At 39.1% G+C, this 18,738-nt stretch overlaps 1 protein-coding gene across 1 annotated transcript in view; it reads left to right on the forward strand.

Annotated features, from left to right (window-relative positions):
• The first annotated feature begins 224 nt into the window (after positions 1-224).
• bmf1 (BCL2 modifying factor 1) overlaps positions 225-18,738 on the forward strand; it is a 36,347-nt gene continuing 17,833 nt past the window's right edge. The window contains exons 1-2 of the mRNA XM_063008055.1: positions 225-312; positions 17,820-18,013. Of these exons, the coding sequence (XP_062864125.1) occupies positions 17,845-18,013 (169 nt within the window). The 5' untranslated portion in view covers positions 225-312; positions 17,820-17,844. The remainder of the gene's footprint in view (positions 313-17,819; positions 18,014-18,738) is intronic.

Here is an 18,738-nt window from a genome sequence, read left to right on the forward strand (position 1 = left end):
TACTACTTCTCTGAGCCTGTAGGAGACACGTCCCTACCATCCATAAACAAATAAACAAATCGACGCCCAAGCAATATGACAGCGCGTTAATTTGCATGTCTGTTCGTGACGTGTTTAGGGGAGGAGCCAGCCTTGTGACGTAAGTGGAAGTTAAATGGGTGAGCTGAAGGCTGCAGAGTAGAATGAGAGTTGTAGTGAAGGAACGTGGATCGTATCGAGTTGACACCGCATTACCTCAGATCTACTGATCTACCGGTGAATCTCATCTGATTTCTTTTATTCTGATTGACGGATTAGAAAACGAGATCGAAGGTAAATTTTGTGTATTGCACACACACACATAAACCCACACCCGCGTACACCCACGCCGTCATATTATCGGACAGAACTTTGTTTACATCGCCAACCGGCTGAAAGTGCGGCATGCCATCAGCCGTCACACGGTAGTTTAAGCTCCCTTTAGAGCTGCCTGTGCAGTCTATCTATTGTAACATTAACACACAAAGCTTAATAGCATTTAACTACAAATTCTGCCTGATTTTAATCCGATTGCCTTAAAAATGCAGACTCATGGTTTCTGTTTCCATTTAAGTTGTGACAATTGAGCTTTAATCTTTGCTATAAAGCATGCCACTAAACTAGTAATAAATTAAATAACTTGCTATTGGAATTATTTACTATGCTCACACTTGAAGGGCGTTTATATGTTTATATGCAGCGTTAGATCGGAAACTCGCTTTAACATTGACATTTTACGAGAAAGTAACATCAGTTTCAGCTTTCAGAAAAGCACGCTTGGCTATTCACATGGTGGAATGTAACGCATCCTTATAATGTTCAGCACTTGATTATTTGTGTTATATTTATTTACATCTCTACACAATCCAACTTAATTTAATAACACGAAAAGCGCTGAGCTCCATGTTTATGCACATGCCGGGCGTTCGAATGCGTGTTGCCTTCAAGTGCTCTTAGTAGTTTACTACAGTATTTACATTTTACTGAGTCGTGATTGCGAAACTTTCGCGTTTGAGTGCACAGTTGACTTTTTTTGTAATTGTACTTTTCTCTTTGTAAACATGTAGTATTGCAACCAGTGTTTTAATATGCATGGTAGTCTATGTGCTGTAAATACTGTATTTAGGAAAATACATTAGCATCGTCAGGCACTAAAATATCATTAATTTGACCTCGCTTAAGCCTTATATTAGTATCAAATCAAAATGAAACCGTTTTTGATGCGCACACTTTAAAATGACTTTTTGTGCAACTAAGGTCGGAAACTTGTTTTTACCCGTATTCTGATCGCACGTGAAGAAAGCATCGGGTGTAAATTATGCTGGCCAGCGGTTGTATACAGAACAGATGTGTTCTACTGTATTTTATACCATGCAGAATTTAGCTTGCTCTGATAATAAAACCGTCCTGCGTATGGCTTGTAGCTGTTTTAGCCTCCTGTGTCATACTTCAGGAAACATGCTGCTTCTTTGAAAAGTACTATTTATAATTTACCATGTCTTGATTATGAAGTATTTTAGTTTTTCACAGCAAACTGATCTATAGAAAAAAGTCATCTATCTGACAGTCTTCTTGTAATGATGAGTACTTGGAATGATGCAACCACTGATTAGATATGCCAGGCAGTGCTTGTGGTTTATTCTGTGGCTGATGAGCAACAATGAGCACTGAAACTTGGCTTTTCCGTAGAATGTGAAGTTCTAAACAAGAAACGAAATTGTTTAAAAACCACTTGTCAGGTTTTCAGATGAGCTACCCGATGTATCAGGTGTAACTCAAGTTCCCAATGTTGACCAATTGACTGCAGATATATACACTTAGATTGCATAGCATAGTTTGATAAGTGTTACACTACATTGTCCTGTACACTACGTCCTGTAGTGTTACACTACATTGTATAAATGGAATAACAAAACTATGTACACCGTATTAAGTCGTGATAATGTACCTTGCTGACATGTGTTCATTGCCTAGTACAATTCATTTTCTAGCACTTCCATTTGTCTGTGTATATATTTTATTTATATGACATAATTAAACTTTCACAACAACAAGCTTTATGTTCATGTGACTATAGTATAGGATGTTTAAAATAAACATGCTGCCTTTAAGTGCTCTTTGGAAAGTGCACTCTTTATTGAAAATATACTGTTATCATCTTAACGTTTCACTATTGTAGCAAGGTATAAAATGCATGAGATAAGATAAGACTTTATTATTCCCTGAAGGGAAATTAGCATGTTCCAGCAGCTTACATACACATGAACACAAGTACATATGGCAGTAAGCAGTAAAATGAAATAGAATAAAATACACCTATTACCATATAGAAGCACTTTGTAGTTCTACAATTACTGACTGTAGTCCATCTGTTTTATCTACATACTTTTTAAGCCTTCTTTCACCCTGTTCTTTAATTGTGAGGACTCTCCCAGGACCACCACAGAGCAGGTATTATTTGGGTGGTGGATCATTCTCAGCACTGCAGTGACACTGACATGGTGGTGGTGTGTTAGTGTGTGTTGTGCTGGTATGAATGGATCAGACACAGCAGCGCTGATGGAGTTTTTAAACACCTCACTGTAACTGCTGGACTGAGAATAGTCCACCAACCAAAAAATATATCTAGCCAACAGCGCCCCATGGGCAGTGTTTTGTGACCACTGATGAAGGTCTAGAAGATGACCAACTCAAACAGCAGCAATAGATGAACGATCATCTTTGACTTTACATCTACAAGGTGGACCAACCAGGTAGGAGTGTCTTATAGAGTGGACAGTGAGTGGACACGGTATTTAAAAACTCCAGCAGCACTGCTGTGTCTGATCCACTCATACCAGCACAACACACACTAACACACCACCACCATGTCATTGTCACTGCATTGCTGAGAATGATCCACCACCCAAATAATACCTGCTCTGCGGTGGTCCTGTGGGGGTCCTGACCATTGAAGAACAGGGTGAAAGCAGGTTAAAAAGGTGGAGCAGTGAGTGTAGAAACAAGGAGGTGGTTTTAATGTTATGGCTGATCGGTGTCCAGTGCAGATGATTATGCATGGATGAATATATGAATTAGAGTCTAGAACTGTACAGTCTGTCTGGTGGCTGCTGGGAGAAATGACATGCTATTTCCTTTTGCAGCAGGGAAGGTGCAATCTGCTACATAGTGTAGTCCTCTGTACCTGTAGTGTTTTATTGGGTGGGATGGGGTTCTTCATGATTGAAGATGCTGACAAAGTTGTCAGCACTGTGTCTGGTTTCACCTCCAGTACTGAGCTGGCCTTTCTAATAATCTTAGTCTGTTGGCTTTGATACTGATGCCCAGGCATATAGTGGTGCAAAAAGGACACCTGAGGTATTAATAGACATTAATTGATGGAACACTTTATTTAAAACTAATAGTCTGTTTAATAATGGTACACGCATGTGGTGAGTTGGGGAATTTTGGTATTAGTATTGTTTCCAGTGCTCACACTTAAAAGGATGTTGATGTGTCCTACATTCTGGGTGTTAGCAGGGGGTGCTGCCTTTGAAGATTACTTTTCAACTTTTCACTATTGGGATTAGGAAGCTTATGTTCACTGCTAACATGAAGAAGCAACCCTTTTTATTAAGAAATGGTAATTTTTTCTGGCTTGTCATTATTCTACCATTAAAATGGGTGGAATGTAGCCAGTTGCTTGATATGAAGTGCCATCTTAATCTGTAACGAATACAAGTATACAGTAACATATAAATACCATTTACCACTCAGTTAGTTATTTATAGTGTTTGACACTAGATGCCATGCTCTGGCTGCTTGCCAAATGTTCAGCATTACTATCACTGATAACTGCCAAACAGCCATCATCACATCTGTGTTTGGAAACAGTTGTTGTTTGATCAAAAAACCTGTTGAACTGTGTTTGGTTTTCAGTGTAGCCGTGTACAGATCTACTGCATTTACTGCTGAGATTAAACTGTTGAGATTAAATCTACTTTCAATTAGGCAAGTAAACTACAGCAAATCAAACAAATTATCAGTTGGAACAGCATTTTTTTACAACATGTACCAGATTAAAAGATTACAGGAAAATATACCTGCTAGGAAGTTTAATAATGTAATTTGAATCACTGTTGTATCACAGCAGATTATCTTGTTAATATGAACACCGATCAGCCATAACATTAAACCACCTTTTTTCTACACTCACTGTCCATTTTATCAGCTCCACTTACCATGTAGAAGCACTTTGTAGTTCTACAATTACTGACTGTAGTCCATCTGTTTCTCTACATACTTTTTTGACCTGCTTTCACCCTGTTCTTCAATGGTCAAGACCACCACAGGACCACCACAAAGCAGGTATTATTTAGATGGTGGATCGTCCTCAGCACTGCAGTGACAATGACATGGTGGTGGTGTGTTAGTGTGTGTTGTGCTGGTATGAGTGGATCAGACACAGCAGCGCTGCTGGAGTTTTTAAATATCGTGTCCACTCACTGTCAACTCTGTTAGACACTCCTACCTAGTTGGTCCACCTTGTAGATGTAAAGTCAGAGATGATCGCACATCTATTGCTGCTGTGTGAGTTGGTCATCTTCTAGACCTTCATCAGTGGTCACAGGACGCTGCCCATGGGGCGCTGTTGGCTGGATATTTTTGGTTGGTGGACTATTCTCAGTCCAGCAGTGACAGTGAGGTGTTTAAAAACTCCAGCAGCGATGCTGAGTCTTATCCACTCATACCAGCACAACACACACTAACACACCACCACCATGTCTCACTGCAGTGTTGAGAATGATCCTGTGTAGAGGTCCTGGGAGAGTCCTGACCATTGAAGAACAGCATGAAAGGGGGCTAACAAAGCATGCAGAGAAGCAGATGGACTACAGTCAGTAATTGCAGAACTACAAAGTGCTTCTATATGGTAAGTGGAGCTGATAAAATGGACAGTGAGTGTAGAAACAAGGAGGTGGTTTTAATGTTATGCCTGATTGGTGTATTAGTTTACATTAAGAGCTGTAAATGAAACAGATCTACTTGAAAACTTTATCCAAGTGGTCAGATCTAATGGTGATCCAATAACCACCAAAAATGCTGGAACCGTAGGTGACACGGTCCTCAGTAAAGCACTCTTTAAATCATCATAGGCTTAGAGATTGTATTTTAATTTTATGGCTGACCGGTATAAATATATATCCTGAAAATATTCTGGAAACATGAAGGAAAACATTTACAACAAAGTGGATTTTATCCCCAACCAAATAAAACACAGATATAGATTTGGTCTCAATTTGAAGAAGAGAAGCTCAGGTAAGCAGCGGTTATGATTTTATGCTTCTGTGTGGTTTATCTGGGTCACAGTGCTGCTGTATACCGTGCAAATTCTAAACTTTTTCGGGATTTTTTATGCTCATTTGTTTGAAGTAAAATGGCAGTGGCCATTTTACATTATATTTTATCATATCGTATATATCACTACTTGTCAAAAGCATATTGAGATATAAGTTTTTAGTCATATCGCCCAGCCCTATATCAAATCAGTTTTGAGGCTCACACCTATAGGAACATTTTTGTTATAGTTTTACATTAATCACATCAATAATTCTGGTAGTATGTGAACTTGGCAGTCACTGCCTAAATATGACGTTACATCATGCACAGTGCACTATTATTATTTTTGTACCATATTAATGCTAGAGCTTTAAATAGAAAGCGGTTTCTGTGGTGACCCAGTTTTAAGGACAGCCTCCCCACCCAGTGTATTTCTGTGTGTTACTTATTTAAATATTAGTCCTGATATTAACAAATTGATTTAATACTGTATTACAACATACAGTTAAAGCACAGGGATGTAAAGTAAATCCAGTTCTGGGATTTCACTGATTAAAGCTCATACTTATTTGCGGTAAAATTGTGTTTACAAAATTGAGTTGATATATCTATTGTGGGTGTTCCATTTCTCTGCTGGTTCAAATGTGTACTATAAATAGGACAACTATTTAGCAGTGTGAAAACACTGTGGCGTGGCCTTTTTCCTTCAAGTCATCATGATTGACTAAACTTGGTGTTTTATTTATGCCCATATAAATAGAGCTAGGTTGACTGCATCTATTACAAAGTGCACCATGTGGCTAAAGACATGTGGACATTCCTCCTAATTACTGAGTTTTGGTGTCTATTGTTAATGTGTAAAGTTAGATGAAGTTGAATGTGGATTAAGAATGAAGGGATATTCCACCAGCACACCAGCGCCGAGATTCTGAACTCCTCGGTCTGAATTCACCGGTGGGCTGGGCGCCATCTAACGAGCATATGCCAGATGCTTGATAAAATTGACAATGTGTGTAGGAACAGGGAGGTGGTTTTAATGTTATGGCTGATCGGTGTACAGCGACAGTATACATACAGTCCAGTCTAAGCAATTGAGGGTTAAGGGCTTTGCTCTTAACAGCAACAATTCAACTAGTCCGGTACCTTAACTGCTAGGCTACAACTGCCCTACAGATTTCTCATCCTGAAAACAAGCAGAAGAAGTAGGCTACTCTAAATTGCCTTCAGGTGTGAGTGAACGAGTGAGTGTTTGTTGCTCTGAGTTAGATTAGATCTGTGTCCAGGGTGTATTCCAAATATTAAATGAATGACACATCACCAGCTAGGTACTTTCCATCAATTCATGCCAGTCACGCTCAGATAATACGAGGCACACTGTGCACACGGCAGATTTGAGTTGCAAATGTGCTCGTGTCAGTATAATCCATTTTTTTATTTTTATTTTTAGGCAAGCTAATCCTTGTTGCCCCACCCTCGTTCCCTTCCCATATTAATATATTAATAGGAAGGCTTTGTTTCAGATTTGAGCTTGAGTTAAAATAGCTTTCATGGGGTCAGGCACTGATGTTGGATGAGAAGACCTGACTCACAATGGATATTCCAGTTCATTCCAAATGTGTTGAGTGTGGTTGAGGTCAGGGCTCTGAGCAGACGTAAACAGATCCTCCTTCACTTCAAACTCGTCAGACTTGCTTTGTATGAAGGAGCAAAGTACATTGCTGTATATACACTGATCAGCCATAACATTAAAACCACCTCCTTGTTTCTACACTCACTGTCCATTTTATCAGCTCCACTTACCATATAGAAGCACTTTGTAGTTCTATAATTACTGACTGTGGTTAATCTATTGCTTTGCATACTTTCCTGCTTTCACCCTGTTCTTCAATGGTCAGGACCACCACAGAGCAGGTATTATTTAAGTGGTGGATCATTCTCAGCACTGTAGTGACACTGACATGGTGGTGGTGTGTTAGTGTGTGTTGTGCTGGTATGAGTGGATCAGACACATCCTTGCTGCTGGAGTTTTTAAATACTGTGTCCACTCACTTTTCACTCTATTAGACACTCCAACCTAGTTGGTCCACCTTGTAGATGTAAAGTCAGAGACGATCGCTCATCTATTGCTGCTGTTTGAGTTGGTCATCTTCTAGACCTTCATCAGTGGTCACAGGATGCTGCCCATGGGGCGATGTTGACTCCATCAGCACTGCTGTGTCTTATCCACTCATACCAGCACAACACACACTAACACACCACCACCATGTCAGTGTCACTGCAGTGCTGAGAATGATCCACCATCCAAATAATACCTGCTCTGTGGGGGTCCTGAGCATTGAGGAACAGCATAAAAGGGGGCTAACAAAGCATGCAGAGAAACAGATGGACTACAGTCAGTAATTGTAGAACTACAAAGTGCTTCTATATGGTAAGTGGAGCTGATGAAATGGACAGTGAGTGTAGAAATAAGGAGGTGGTTTTAATATTATGCCTGATTGGTGTATTAGTTTACATTTAGAGCTGTAAATGAAACGGATCTACTTGAAAACTTTGTCCCAGTGGTCAGATCCAATGGTGATCCAATAACCACCACTTCTGCAGTGAATAAGAAGCTGCTGGAACCGTAGGTGACACTGTCCTCAGTAAAGCACTCTTTAAATTATCATAGGCTTAGAGATTGGTGCGCAAGAAATAAGCCCTCATTAATGCATTTACAGTGGTACCTTGAAACTCAGTGTCACTTGGTTCTGGGACTGGTGTTGAGTTTCAAGGTATTTTTTTCCTTAAGGATGTATGGGAGACTTGTAAATGCATTTCATTGTCCTGAGGACTGAGCTGATTCTTACAATTTCTTAGAACCCTGAGCTATAACACAAGTTTAAATGTGAGACAGGAGGAAAATCCAGATAAACACAGATACATGTGGAGCTTTCAGAGTGAATCTGACGGTTATTCCACACAGATGCTGTTTCGTCTCATATGCACACTTTGATGACGTTTTACTGCACAGCTCAAGTTGAATGCTGAACAAAGCGACTGTTCGTTGTTAATTAGAAATTAAATAAAAAACATGAACATTTAAGTTTAAGGGAAACGTTGTGTTCAAGGGTACACATTTCTCGACTAAAGGCATTAAGTTTAAAAGATTTTAAGTTTAGGGGACATTGAGTTACAAGGTACCACTGTACTTAGTTTATGTGATTAATAATAAACTTGTGTTTGAAAGAGCTTTCTGGTGGAATTTTTGAGTGTATAAAATTAGGTCCAGGGTGTTACTGTGTGCCTCGTGCCCACTGAAAAGCTGGGATAGGCTCCAGCACTTCCTTGCAACCTCGCGAATTTGACGGTTATTCCACACAAATGCAGATTTGTCTCATATGCACACTTTGAACAGTCGCTTTGTTCAACATCATCAGTGTTAATTTGAAATTAAATAAATACAGTTTTTTTAAAAACAAATTGAACACGTTGAGCTTAAGGGAAACATTGAGTTTAAGGGTACAAATTTCTCAGTGAAGGGCGTTGAGTTTCAAAGCTTTTGAGTTTAGGGGACGTTGAGTTACAAGGTACCAGTGTACTTAGTTTATTAGTTAGTAGTAGTAGTTTATTAACTTTCTATTGGAATTTTTGAATGTATAAAATTTAGGGCTGTCGAAGTTAACGCGATAATAACGCATTAACGCGATCTCAATTTAACGCGATTAAAAAAAATAGTGCCGTTAACGCAAATTCTATTTGGCCCTGCGAGTCATCTGTAGTTCATGTTGAGGCTTGCCACCGTTTTTCATTTGCGGTTTGTTAACATAATGTAACCGAGTGTCGTAGTGATGCACTTGCTTAATAAAAAAATAAATACACGGTATATTCACAAGTTGTCGGGAGCAGAACACTTTATTAACTCCTTCTGTTACGGTACCGAATAGCGGACAGCTAGAGTCAAGCATGCTATTCCATGAACTATGGAAGCCCCAAAGGGTCAAAACACACTCACTAAGTGTAGAAACGTCCATCAAACCATTGTCACGATACAACCACAGAAAAGTCTGTTACAATAACTACGCCTTATCCCACCTAAAGCACCGCTGATCTACAATGTTTGCTGATGGAGAAATTTTAACCTACAATCTGACATTTATACGAAGTCAAGGGTCTCTGCTGGATAGTATTACTGCCTAGTATGTGAGTGAATAAAACTCCCTTACAGTTTTCTCTTGTCCCAGCAGTTTTTAACATAAGTACATTTAGCATAAAATGTGTTCACCATTTTAATGGTAACATTTCACTTAAAAATCCTTGTTTTCTTCTTTTAAAAAAAAAAATGCGATTAATCGTGATTAACTATATGAAATTCTGAGATTAATCGCGATTAAAACTTTTAATAGTTTGACAGCCCTAATAAAATTAGGTCCACTGCAGTATCAAGATACTAGTTACTTACAGAAATTCCACCCTGTTTTAGACATCATTTGAGTAGCTACAGTGATGATAAAGTTCAGTATAAGATCATTTCAGGTTGGTTTGTGCTCAGGGTGCAGAGCAGCAGAGGGAGCTGTATATTGCTTGCTTAGTACAGACTCACTTGTTGGATCAGAACAAAGTGATTGTAACCACACCGGTGGTTACCACATCTACACACTCTATGCAGCGCTTTGTATATTTGCCAAACACGAACTTTGCGCTTAATAAGGTTTACATAAGTCATTAAGTCTCTTTACATGCACTAATAATAAGGTCAGCAGAGGTATGCTTTTTAGCAAATTGATTTTGGGAAACCTCTGAGTTTACATCTGTGGTAAACGCTTGCTTAGAATGAAACTACTTAATAGGTAGTGTTATGATTCATTGTCATTCAGATAGATAAATTACTGGTGTATTTGATACTATTTAATTGATGTTAATGATGTTAGTGTTTAGTCAAACTGTCTCGAAATTACAAAATGTTGGTGTTGGCTCTCTAATTACTGTGTCACCACAAAGTATCAGCTGTATAGACCTAATGTTTAATCAGCAATCTCTTGACGGGAAAACCCGCTTCTACACGATTCGCTCGGTCAACTTTTAGCAGCATCTCTATGCAGTGAACTCTTCAATGATATTTATTACTACTATTTATATTAGCATGCTTGCAATAAGCTAAACTGTTTTCATACTTTATGTATACATTGTGAATAATTAAATCTACCCGGTATATTTTTGCTGTATGGTTAAAAGCACATTTATCTATATGTATAAGTTTCCACCAAGTCCAATTTTAAGTCACTTATGTTTAATTTTTTTATGGTGGAAAATCTGTAATCTGTAAATAATGACATTGTGCTTCAAGCTACTGAGTGTACTAATGTGTACTACTAGAGTAAATTGGCAAAGAAATAATACCACAGATGAGTTTAGTGCCCTGCAGACTGTGTAAGGCAGGGGTGTCAAACTAATTTTCACCGAGGGCCACATCTGCATTATGGTGGCCCTCAAAGTGGGCCGATTGTAACGTATCCTGCTGTGATTGCAGTCTGCCTTTTTAGTTTTGGACAATTGTTGTTTTTCTTGGAGGCTAAATTCTGTCTTTGGTGTCAAAATGCCAAATTTATCCTGTATATTTATAACATATATCTACATTTATATTGTACGTCTTTACCTCAGACACGGCCTTATAATACGAGACGTACCGGTTTCTCTTCTTGAAGCACAAACTTGTATTCACTGTCATTAAATTACCTTGCTTCAGTTTTCTGTTCTTGTACGTTTTGGGATTATTTGTAAATATTTCTTAACATCATGTATTGGTGGGATGCGGTCACTTTGCAGGTTACAAAATCGCCATGCATTGTGGGAGATGCAGTTTATGTACAATTTTAAGACAATTGTTCTGCCCTCGCTAAGAGTTTTTCCCCCTTTCTCAGCTAGACAGACAGACAACTTCCTCCAAAATACAGTTAGGTTGGTTTTATTTGCTTCCCAACTGTACACTGTGTGCATCAGAATGGAGTAAAACTACAAAATATAGACAATAAAAACAATAAAAAAGTTAATACAGTACATGCACATTGCTGTAGTTAAGTTTACATCTAGTACAATATAAAATTCAACCAAACGTGAAAAAGCACTAACGAGTTAGCATTTTGTGGAAAAATACTAATTGCAATAGTAATGGTAACAACCGTATTTAATTATGGAATTACGGTAAATTCATAACTGAAACGCTGTAACATACTAAACATTTACAAAGAACTGAGAATATAAATGTCTACGACTTACAGACGATGCTTCTGTATTGGATTGCAAGAGACTTAACTTCTATTTATTATTGTTTACGCTACTGACTTTACTCCACGTTCTTTTACCGCTAAACCGTAAAAGTGACATAGCTTCTTAGCAAAGGTCAAAGTTAGTTGCCCTAACTACGATGTCAACGGTTGATGTCAACGGTGTGTCATTATACCACTAATACTAATTATAAGTACGTCTCTGTAACTACTCGAACCATCACAACAATCATACGTCTTTTAAGCTCTCACATAAAATGACGTGGCGGGCCGGATTTGGCTCGCGGGCCTTGAGTTTGACACGTGATGTAAGGTCTTATTAGAATGCAGCTTGGTACAAGAAAGTGGTGTTTGGGCACATGAACAGTTGTAAAGATCAGAATAATCAATGCTAGTTGAAGCTAATTACTGAGCAAAATGCAGCCTGTTTACTGATACTGCAAAGCATTAGGCTGATATCTGGATGAAAGTATGACCTCTACATGACCTCTTGAAATAGCAGATTATTTTAAAATCCTGTTTTAATCATATTGATAATGTCAACCTGTAGTAAAGCTGTTAGCATTCTAGTAAAGAGCAACATTTAGAACGTATATAGAATAGACTAGAATGCCTTTATTTGTCATATATACATACACAGATGTACAGTACAATGAAATTATTTCTTCACATATTCCAGCTTGTTTGGAAGCTGGGGTCAGAGCAGAGGCTTAACCATTGTTTGGCGCTCCTGGAGCAAAGAGGGTTAAGGGCCTTGCTCAAGGGCCAAACAATGGCTGCATGGCAGAGCTGGGATTCGAACGCTCAGCCTTTCAGTTGATGGCCCAAGGCTCTACCTACTAGGCTACCACTGTCCCACATTTAGCAACATCTAAAATAAAATAGATTATAATTTAATGTTATTGATGCAAAGCTACTTTTCCTTAGTATGTTAATGTGTGTTCTGAAATAATAACTTCTATTAAAACAATAATTTTATAATTATTTATTATTTATATAAGTATTTTATATGATTGAGTAGCCAGCTATACTGACACAACAAATTAGCATTTTAGTTTCAAATTTGTTTAATTGTACTTATATTCATATTAAATTCATGACTCTTTTTGGTTTTTAAATACAGTGGTACCTTGAAAGTTAATGTCAATCGGTTCTGGGAGTGGCGTTGAGTTTAAAAGGGTAATTTTTTCCCATAAGGATGTATGGTAAACCTTTTAATGCGTTCCATGGTCTTGTGGAACTGCATATAGTTTAGGCCTATGTAAAATAATGGGGTTGTTTTTGACACTTTTTTAAAACTTTTGAAAATAACACAAATATAATATAAGAACACTCAAATAAAAAGCTGACTCTTACAATTTCTCAGAACCCCAAGCTGTAATAAAAGTTTGAAAGTGAAACAGTGAGGAAAATCCAGCTAAACACAGATACATGTGGAGCTTTTAGAGTGAATCTGACTGTTATTCCACACAAATGCAGATTCGTCTCATATTCACACTTTGATGACGTATTACCACACCACTCAAGCCGAGTGCTAAACAAAGCGACTGTTCCTGGTTAATTTGAAATTAAATAAATAATAATAATAAAAAAAAACAGACTGAACATGTTGAGTTTAAGGGAAAAATTTCTCGACAAAGGGTGTTGAATTTCAAAGATTTTTAGTTTAGGGGACGTTGAGTTACAAGGTACCACTGTAGTTGATGGGTTAATATTTAAAATTTAACTATTTGTCTCTTCACTGCGACTTGGCGGTCCATGTTCATGGTTTAAAAGAGCCAATCATGTTGTAAAATTACACATCACTAGTTCTCAGACATGTGCAGTAGTAGAAAATGTAGAATTAATGTAAATGCACTGATTAATGTGACTAAATAACCAAAATACAGCTGGATGTGTCAGATTTATTGAAGTCAGAGATCAGCCATACTCTGATTTTACTTACGTATGCTGTCTAAACAACAACCTGAATAACCAGATAGGTTTAGAAATACGTTTATAATTGTATTAATAAGTTCTGTGATTTATGACAGACCTACTGCCTGCGTTTGTAATCAAATCCAGCCTGCATATCCAGTCCTAACCAAAACCCAGTAATGGAAAGCTTGTGTTTTTACTCACTCTATCTTGTATAGAGTAATTGTTATGTGGAATTGACATGGTGGTGTTTTCGGGAACAAACCACTCACTACTCAGTGAAAATTAAACACACAGAGACAGTAGGGGACGAGTTTTCTGCCTGATCCTTGCCAAACTCTCTGTATGGTTAAATATAGCAAACCAGTAGTCTTAACCACAGTTCTGCTGTGTGGTTTCATCACCGCTGTTCATCCAAATCAGTACCAACAGCGATCATGGTCTCAGCTAATGATTGATTTGTTTTGGTGTGAGACCGAATGTTAAACACTGGCTTTATGTTTACAGAAGTGTGTGTAACCTGGGGTGTGTATATCTGTAGTGTCACAACAGTGACTGTGATGATGCTGATGATTATGATTAATGAGTGAATTTTGTTCTTAAGTCCAGGACAATCAGACGCCACATGGGAGACACAGGAGATAGAAAGGAGAGCTAGATAGATTCCACCATCTGTGATGCCAACTGTATAATATTTAATATTCAAATAGAATATTAAACATAAATGATGAACTAATCATTAATTATGTCACAATGCACTTTCAGGGAATATCACATGTACTGTATTGTCAGTACTCATAGATCACTGACCAATTGTTTGATTACTCAGAATGTGATAACAGTTAACATTCACAGAGTAATCAGATAGTCATGTTTTGGTAAGACTATGGTCACAGCGGTTGCATGCACTGTAGTTGCTGGTAATGGAAAATCTCTAAACCTCATGAGTCATTCAGTTTCTTAGACAGTCTGTGTATGTGTATGTGTATGTGTGCATATCCAGAAAATACAGAGTGTTGTAAAGCCTGTTCACTTTCCAGTAGTGAACTGGTAGTGTTGCTACCTTTAAATAAGGTTTGCGGCTATTATGACCTTTAATCAGTGGCACACTTGGGTGGCTCTGTTTTTAAACAGACTTTACAGTGGCACGGTGGCTTGGTGGGTAGCATTGTCACCTCACAGCAAGAAAGTCCTGGATTCGATCCTCAGGCGGGGCGGTCCGGGTACCTTCTGTGCGTAGTTTGCATGTTCTTGCATGCTCTTGTTCATGTTTCCTCCCACAGTCCAAATGCAGTCAGGTTAATTGGAGACACTGTATTGCCCTATTGGTGAATGGGTGTGTGTGTCTGCCCTGCGATGGACTGGCACCTCGTCCATGGTGTTACTGTGTGCCTCGCGCCCATTGAAAAGCTGGGATAGGCTCCAGCACCCCTAATTGGATAAGTGGTTAAAGAAGTGAGTGAGTGAGTGTTTACATACACTTATAAAGGATAGGTAGCACTGTCACCTCACAGCAAGAAGGTCCTGGGTTTGATCCCCAGGCTGGGCGATCCGGGTCCCTTCTGTGCGGAGTTTGCATGTTCTCCCCATGTCTGCGTGGGTTTCCTCCGGGAGCTCCAGTTTCCTCCCACAGTCCAAAAACTTGCAGTCAGGTTAATTGGAGACACTGTATTGCCCTATTGGTGAATGGGTGTGTGTGTGTCTGCCCTGCGATGGACTGGAGCCCTGTCCAGGGTGTTACTGTGTGCCCCCCCCCGACCCTAATTGGATAAGCGGTTAAGAAAGTGAGTGACAGTGAGTGAGTATAAAGGATATATACACTATGGGTTGGTTTCCCAGACAGAGATTAAGGCTAGTCCAGGACTACATTTAGCTTTAAATGGAGAATCTCTATTCAAAATGCTGTGTAGTCTAGGACTAGGCTTAATCCCTGTCTGCGAAACCAACCCTAAATGGCCAAAAACTCTGGACCTCATTTTTAATTACTGGGCTTGGATGTTTTAGCCACATTCATTGCTTAGCAGGTGTACGGACTCAATTCTTTTGAAATAAATGATATGCTTTCATCTTCGTGACAACAGGGGTAAACTGTCGTGCAAAGAACTCATGCTTCTGCATTTTCTTTGTTCATGTTTTTTTATCAATAAACCTCAGCCAAGTTTAAGTTGCCAATTTTAGCACAGAGGGGCTTCTTACTTGCACGGCAGCCTTTAAGCCCGTTTGAGACATCAGGATCAGAAATACTGATGCACTTAAACAGAAACAAAACAGCCCTGCAACTGTCATGCCCTTTGTATTCTGACATCTTTCTATCAGAACCAGCAATAACTTCTTCAGCAAGTTGAGCTACAGTAGCTCGTCTGTTGGATCGGACCACACGGGCCAGCCTTCACTCTTATGTGCATCAATGAGCCATGACCCTGTCGCCGGTTTACCACTGTTTCTTCCTTGGACCACTTTTGATAGATACTGACCACTGCAGACTGGGAACACCCCACAAGAGCTGCAGTTTTGGAGATGCTCTGACCCAGTCGTCTAGCCATCACAATTTGGCCCTTGTCAAACTCGCTCAAATCCTTACACTTGTCCATCTTTCCTGCTTCTAACACATCAACTATGAGAATAAAATGTTCACTTGCTGCCTGACATATCCCACCCACTAACAGGTACCATGATTAAGAGACGTATGCAATGATCTTGGAAAAGATGTTTCAGAGGTCAGAGTCAAATTAGTGGCCTGCATCAAGCAAAGAAAACTAAGGAGTCGTTAAGATTTCAGTATTGGGTTAAATAGTGTAATAGGGTTGTAATTAAAGTGCTATCTTGTAACTTAACGTCCCCTAAACTCAAAATCTTTGAAACTTAACGCCCTTTGTTAAGAAATATGTACCCTTAAACACAACGTTTCCCTTAAACTCGACGTGTGTGCGACTGCTGCTTTGTTCAGCGGTGTAAAAAAACGTCAGGCGAACATGAGACGAATCTGCATTTGTGTGGAATAACCGTCAGATCCACTCTGAAAGCTCCACATGAATCCGTGTTCAGCTGTGTTTCTCCTGTTTCACTTTTAAACTTGTGTTATAGCTCGGGGTTCTGAGAAATTGTCAGAATCAGCTTTTACAAGATAGTCTAAAACATTTATTATTAAAAAAAATAATAATGTAACTTAATGTATTAAAAGACATAGGAACACTAAACCTCTCTTAATTATTACTGCTTATTTGTTCTCTCCACTAATTAAGAAGCATAAGAAAACAATAAAGAAGTAAAGGTAAAGAGCAGGTTTTTATTGTATTTCTAACTGTTTTTTATTTGTATTTCAGTGTTTTTATATTGTATTTGTGTTATTTTCAGTGTATAAGTGTCAAAAACAACCCCATTATTTTACATCAGCCTAAAATATATGCAGTTCCACGGGACAGTGGAACACATTAACAGGTTTTCCATACATCCTTATGGGAAAAAATACCTTAAAACTCAACACCTTTTAAACTCAACGCCACTCCCAGAACCAATTGACGTTGAGTTTCAAGGTATCACTGTATATGCATTAATAAAACCTGGAAGGACAATGGTCGACTTCTTGGAAGAAATGTGGTCGAAAAAGAAATGACTGTGATCATAGATCACTAAAACACGTTGTGAGGTTAAATTGGGGGTAAAAAAAAACGTCAGTAGAACTCTATAGAGCTGTGTTTAGTAGTGAAAGAGCATTTCCACATGCACAAAATGTTTGGGACTAAAGAGAACTCAAAGAATTGGGACTATAGAGCTCTGTGGCCTTAAAAACACTTGATTATGAGCATAAAGATTGGTCATGTGGTCTGATGGCATCCCAGGATAGAAAGGGAAGCACATGAGTTGATGCACCCATTATGGGTTGTGCCCACTGTACACGCCTTTGAAGGCAGTGTTATAGTCTGAGAATGCTTCAGCTGGTCAGGTCTAGGCTCAGCAACTTAATGTGGCAATAAAATAAAGTCTGTTGACCATCAAGTTGTACTGACCTGTCAGGTTATTCCATCAATGGATTTATTTTCTTCACTTATGGCATGAGTCCTGACCTTAACCCCATCGAAAGTCTTTGGGATCTGCTGGGTAGGATTTGATACGAAGTGGTTTGACTATCCTGACGTCAATACAAGATCTTGGCAAACATGCGCTGTAGTCAAAGCTAAAGGTGGTCCAACGAAACATTACAGTGTACAACTTGTTTTCCATTGTTCATTGCTATACAGTTCACAATATGATGTTGGTACTAATGTATAATATATTTATTTAATTCTTTGATTGTTTTGTTTGCAGGTGGAGACTCTCCAAGACTCTGCTCATGGGTGAGGATGAGGATGATGTGTTCGAGACGGTCACACATAACTGGCCTTCCTCCATCAGCCAGATAAAGCAGGATCGGGGCACGCAGACCCCAGTGCAACCTGCGGCACAGCTAAATGGCATGCTGCCCTGTGGTGTGGCTCGGGAGCCCACGCACCTCTTCTATGGTAAGACCCTTATTTTAAAAAATCCCATAAAGAGATGAGGGGGAGAGGGAGACAGATACAGATACAGATATAGCAATAGAGACAGACAGGCTTGGGAAGGGCTAGCAGTACATTTCCCAGAATTGAAAATCCAGTACCAGTATACACTGATCAGCCATAACATTAAAATCACCTCCTTGTTTCTACACTCACTGTCCATTTTATCAGCCACTTACCATATAGAAGCACTTTCTAGTTCTACAATTACTGACTAGTCCTTCTATTTCTCTACATACGTTTTTTTAGCCTGCTTTCACCCTGTTCTTCAATGGTCAGGACCCCCACAGAGCAGGTATTATTTAGGTGGTGGATCATTCTCAGCACTGCAGTGACAATGACATGGTGGTGGTGTGTTAGTGTGTGTTGTGCTGGTATGAGTGGATCAGACACAGCAGCGCTGCTGGAGTTTTTAAATACCGTGTCCACTCACTGTCCACTCTATTAGACACTCCTACCTAGTTGGTCCACCTTGTAGATGTAAAGTCAGAGACGATCGCTATATTATATATATATATATATCGCTGCTGTTTGAGTTGGTCATCTTCTAGACTTTCATCAGTGGTCACAGGACGCTGCCCACGGGGCACTGTTGGCTGGATATTTTTGATTGGTGGACTATTCTCAGTCCAGCAGGGACAGTGAGGTGTTTAAAAACTCCAGCAGCGCTGCTGTGTCTCATACAGTTA

This window comes from Trichomycterus rosablanca, chromosome 13 (genome assembly GCF_030014385.1).
Source record: "Trichomycterus rosablanca isolate fTriRos1 chromosome 13, fTriRos1.hap1, whole genome shotgun sequence".
NCBI lineage: Eukaryota > Metazoa > Chordata > Actinopteri > Siluriformes > Trichomycteridae > Trichomycterus > Trichomycterus rosablanca.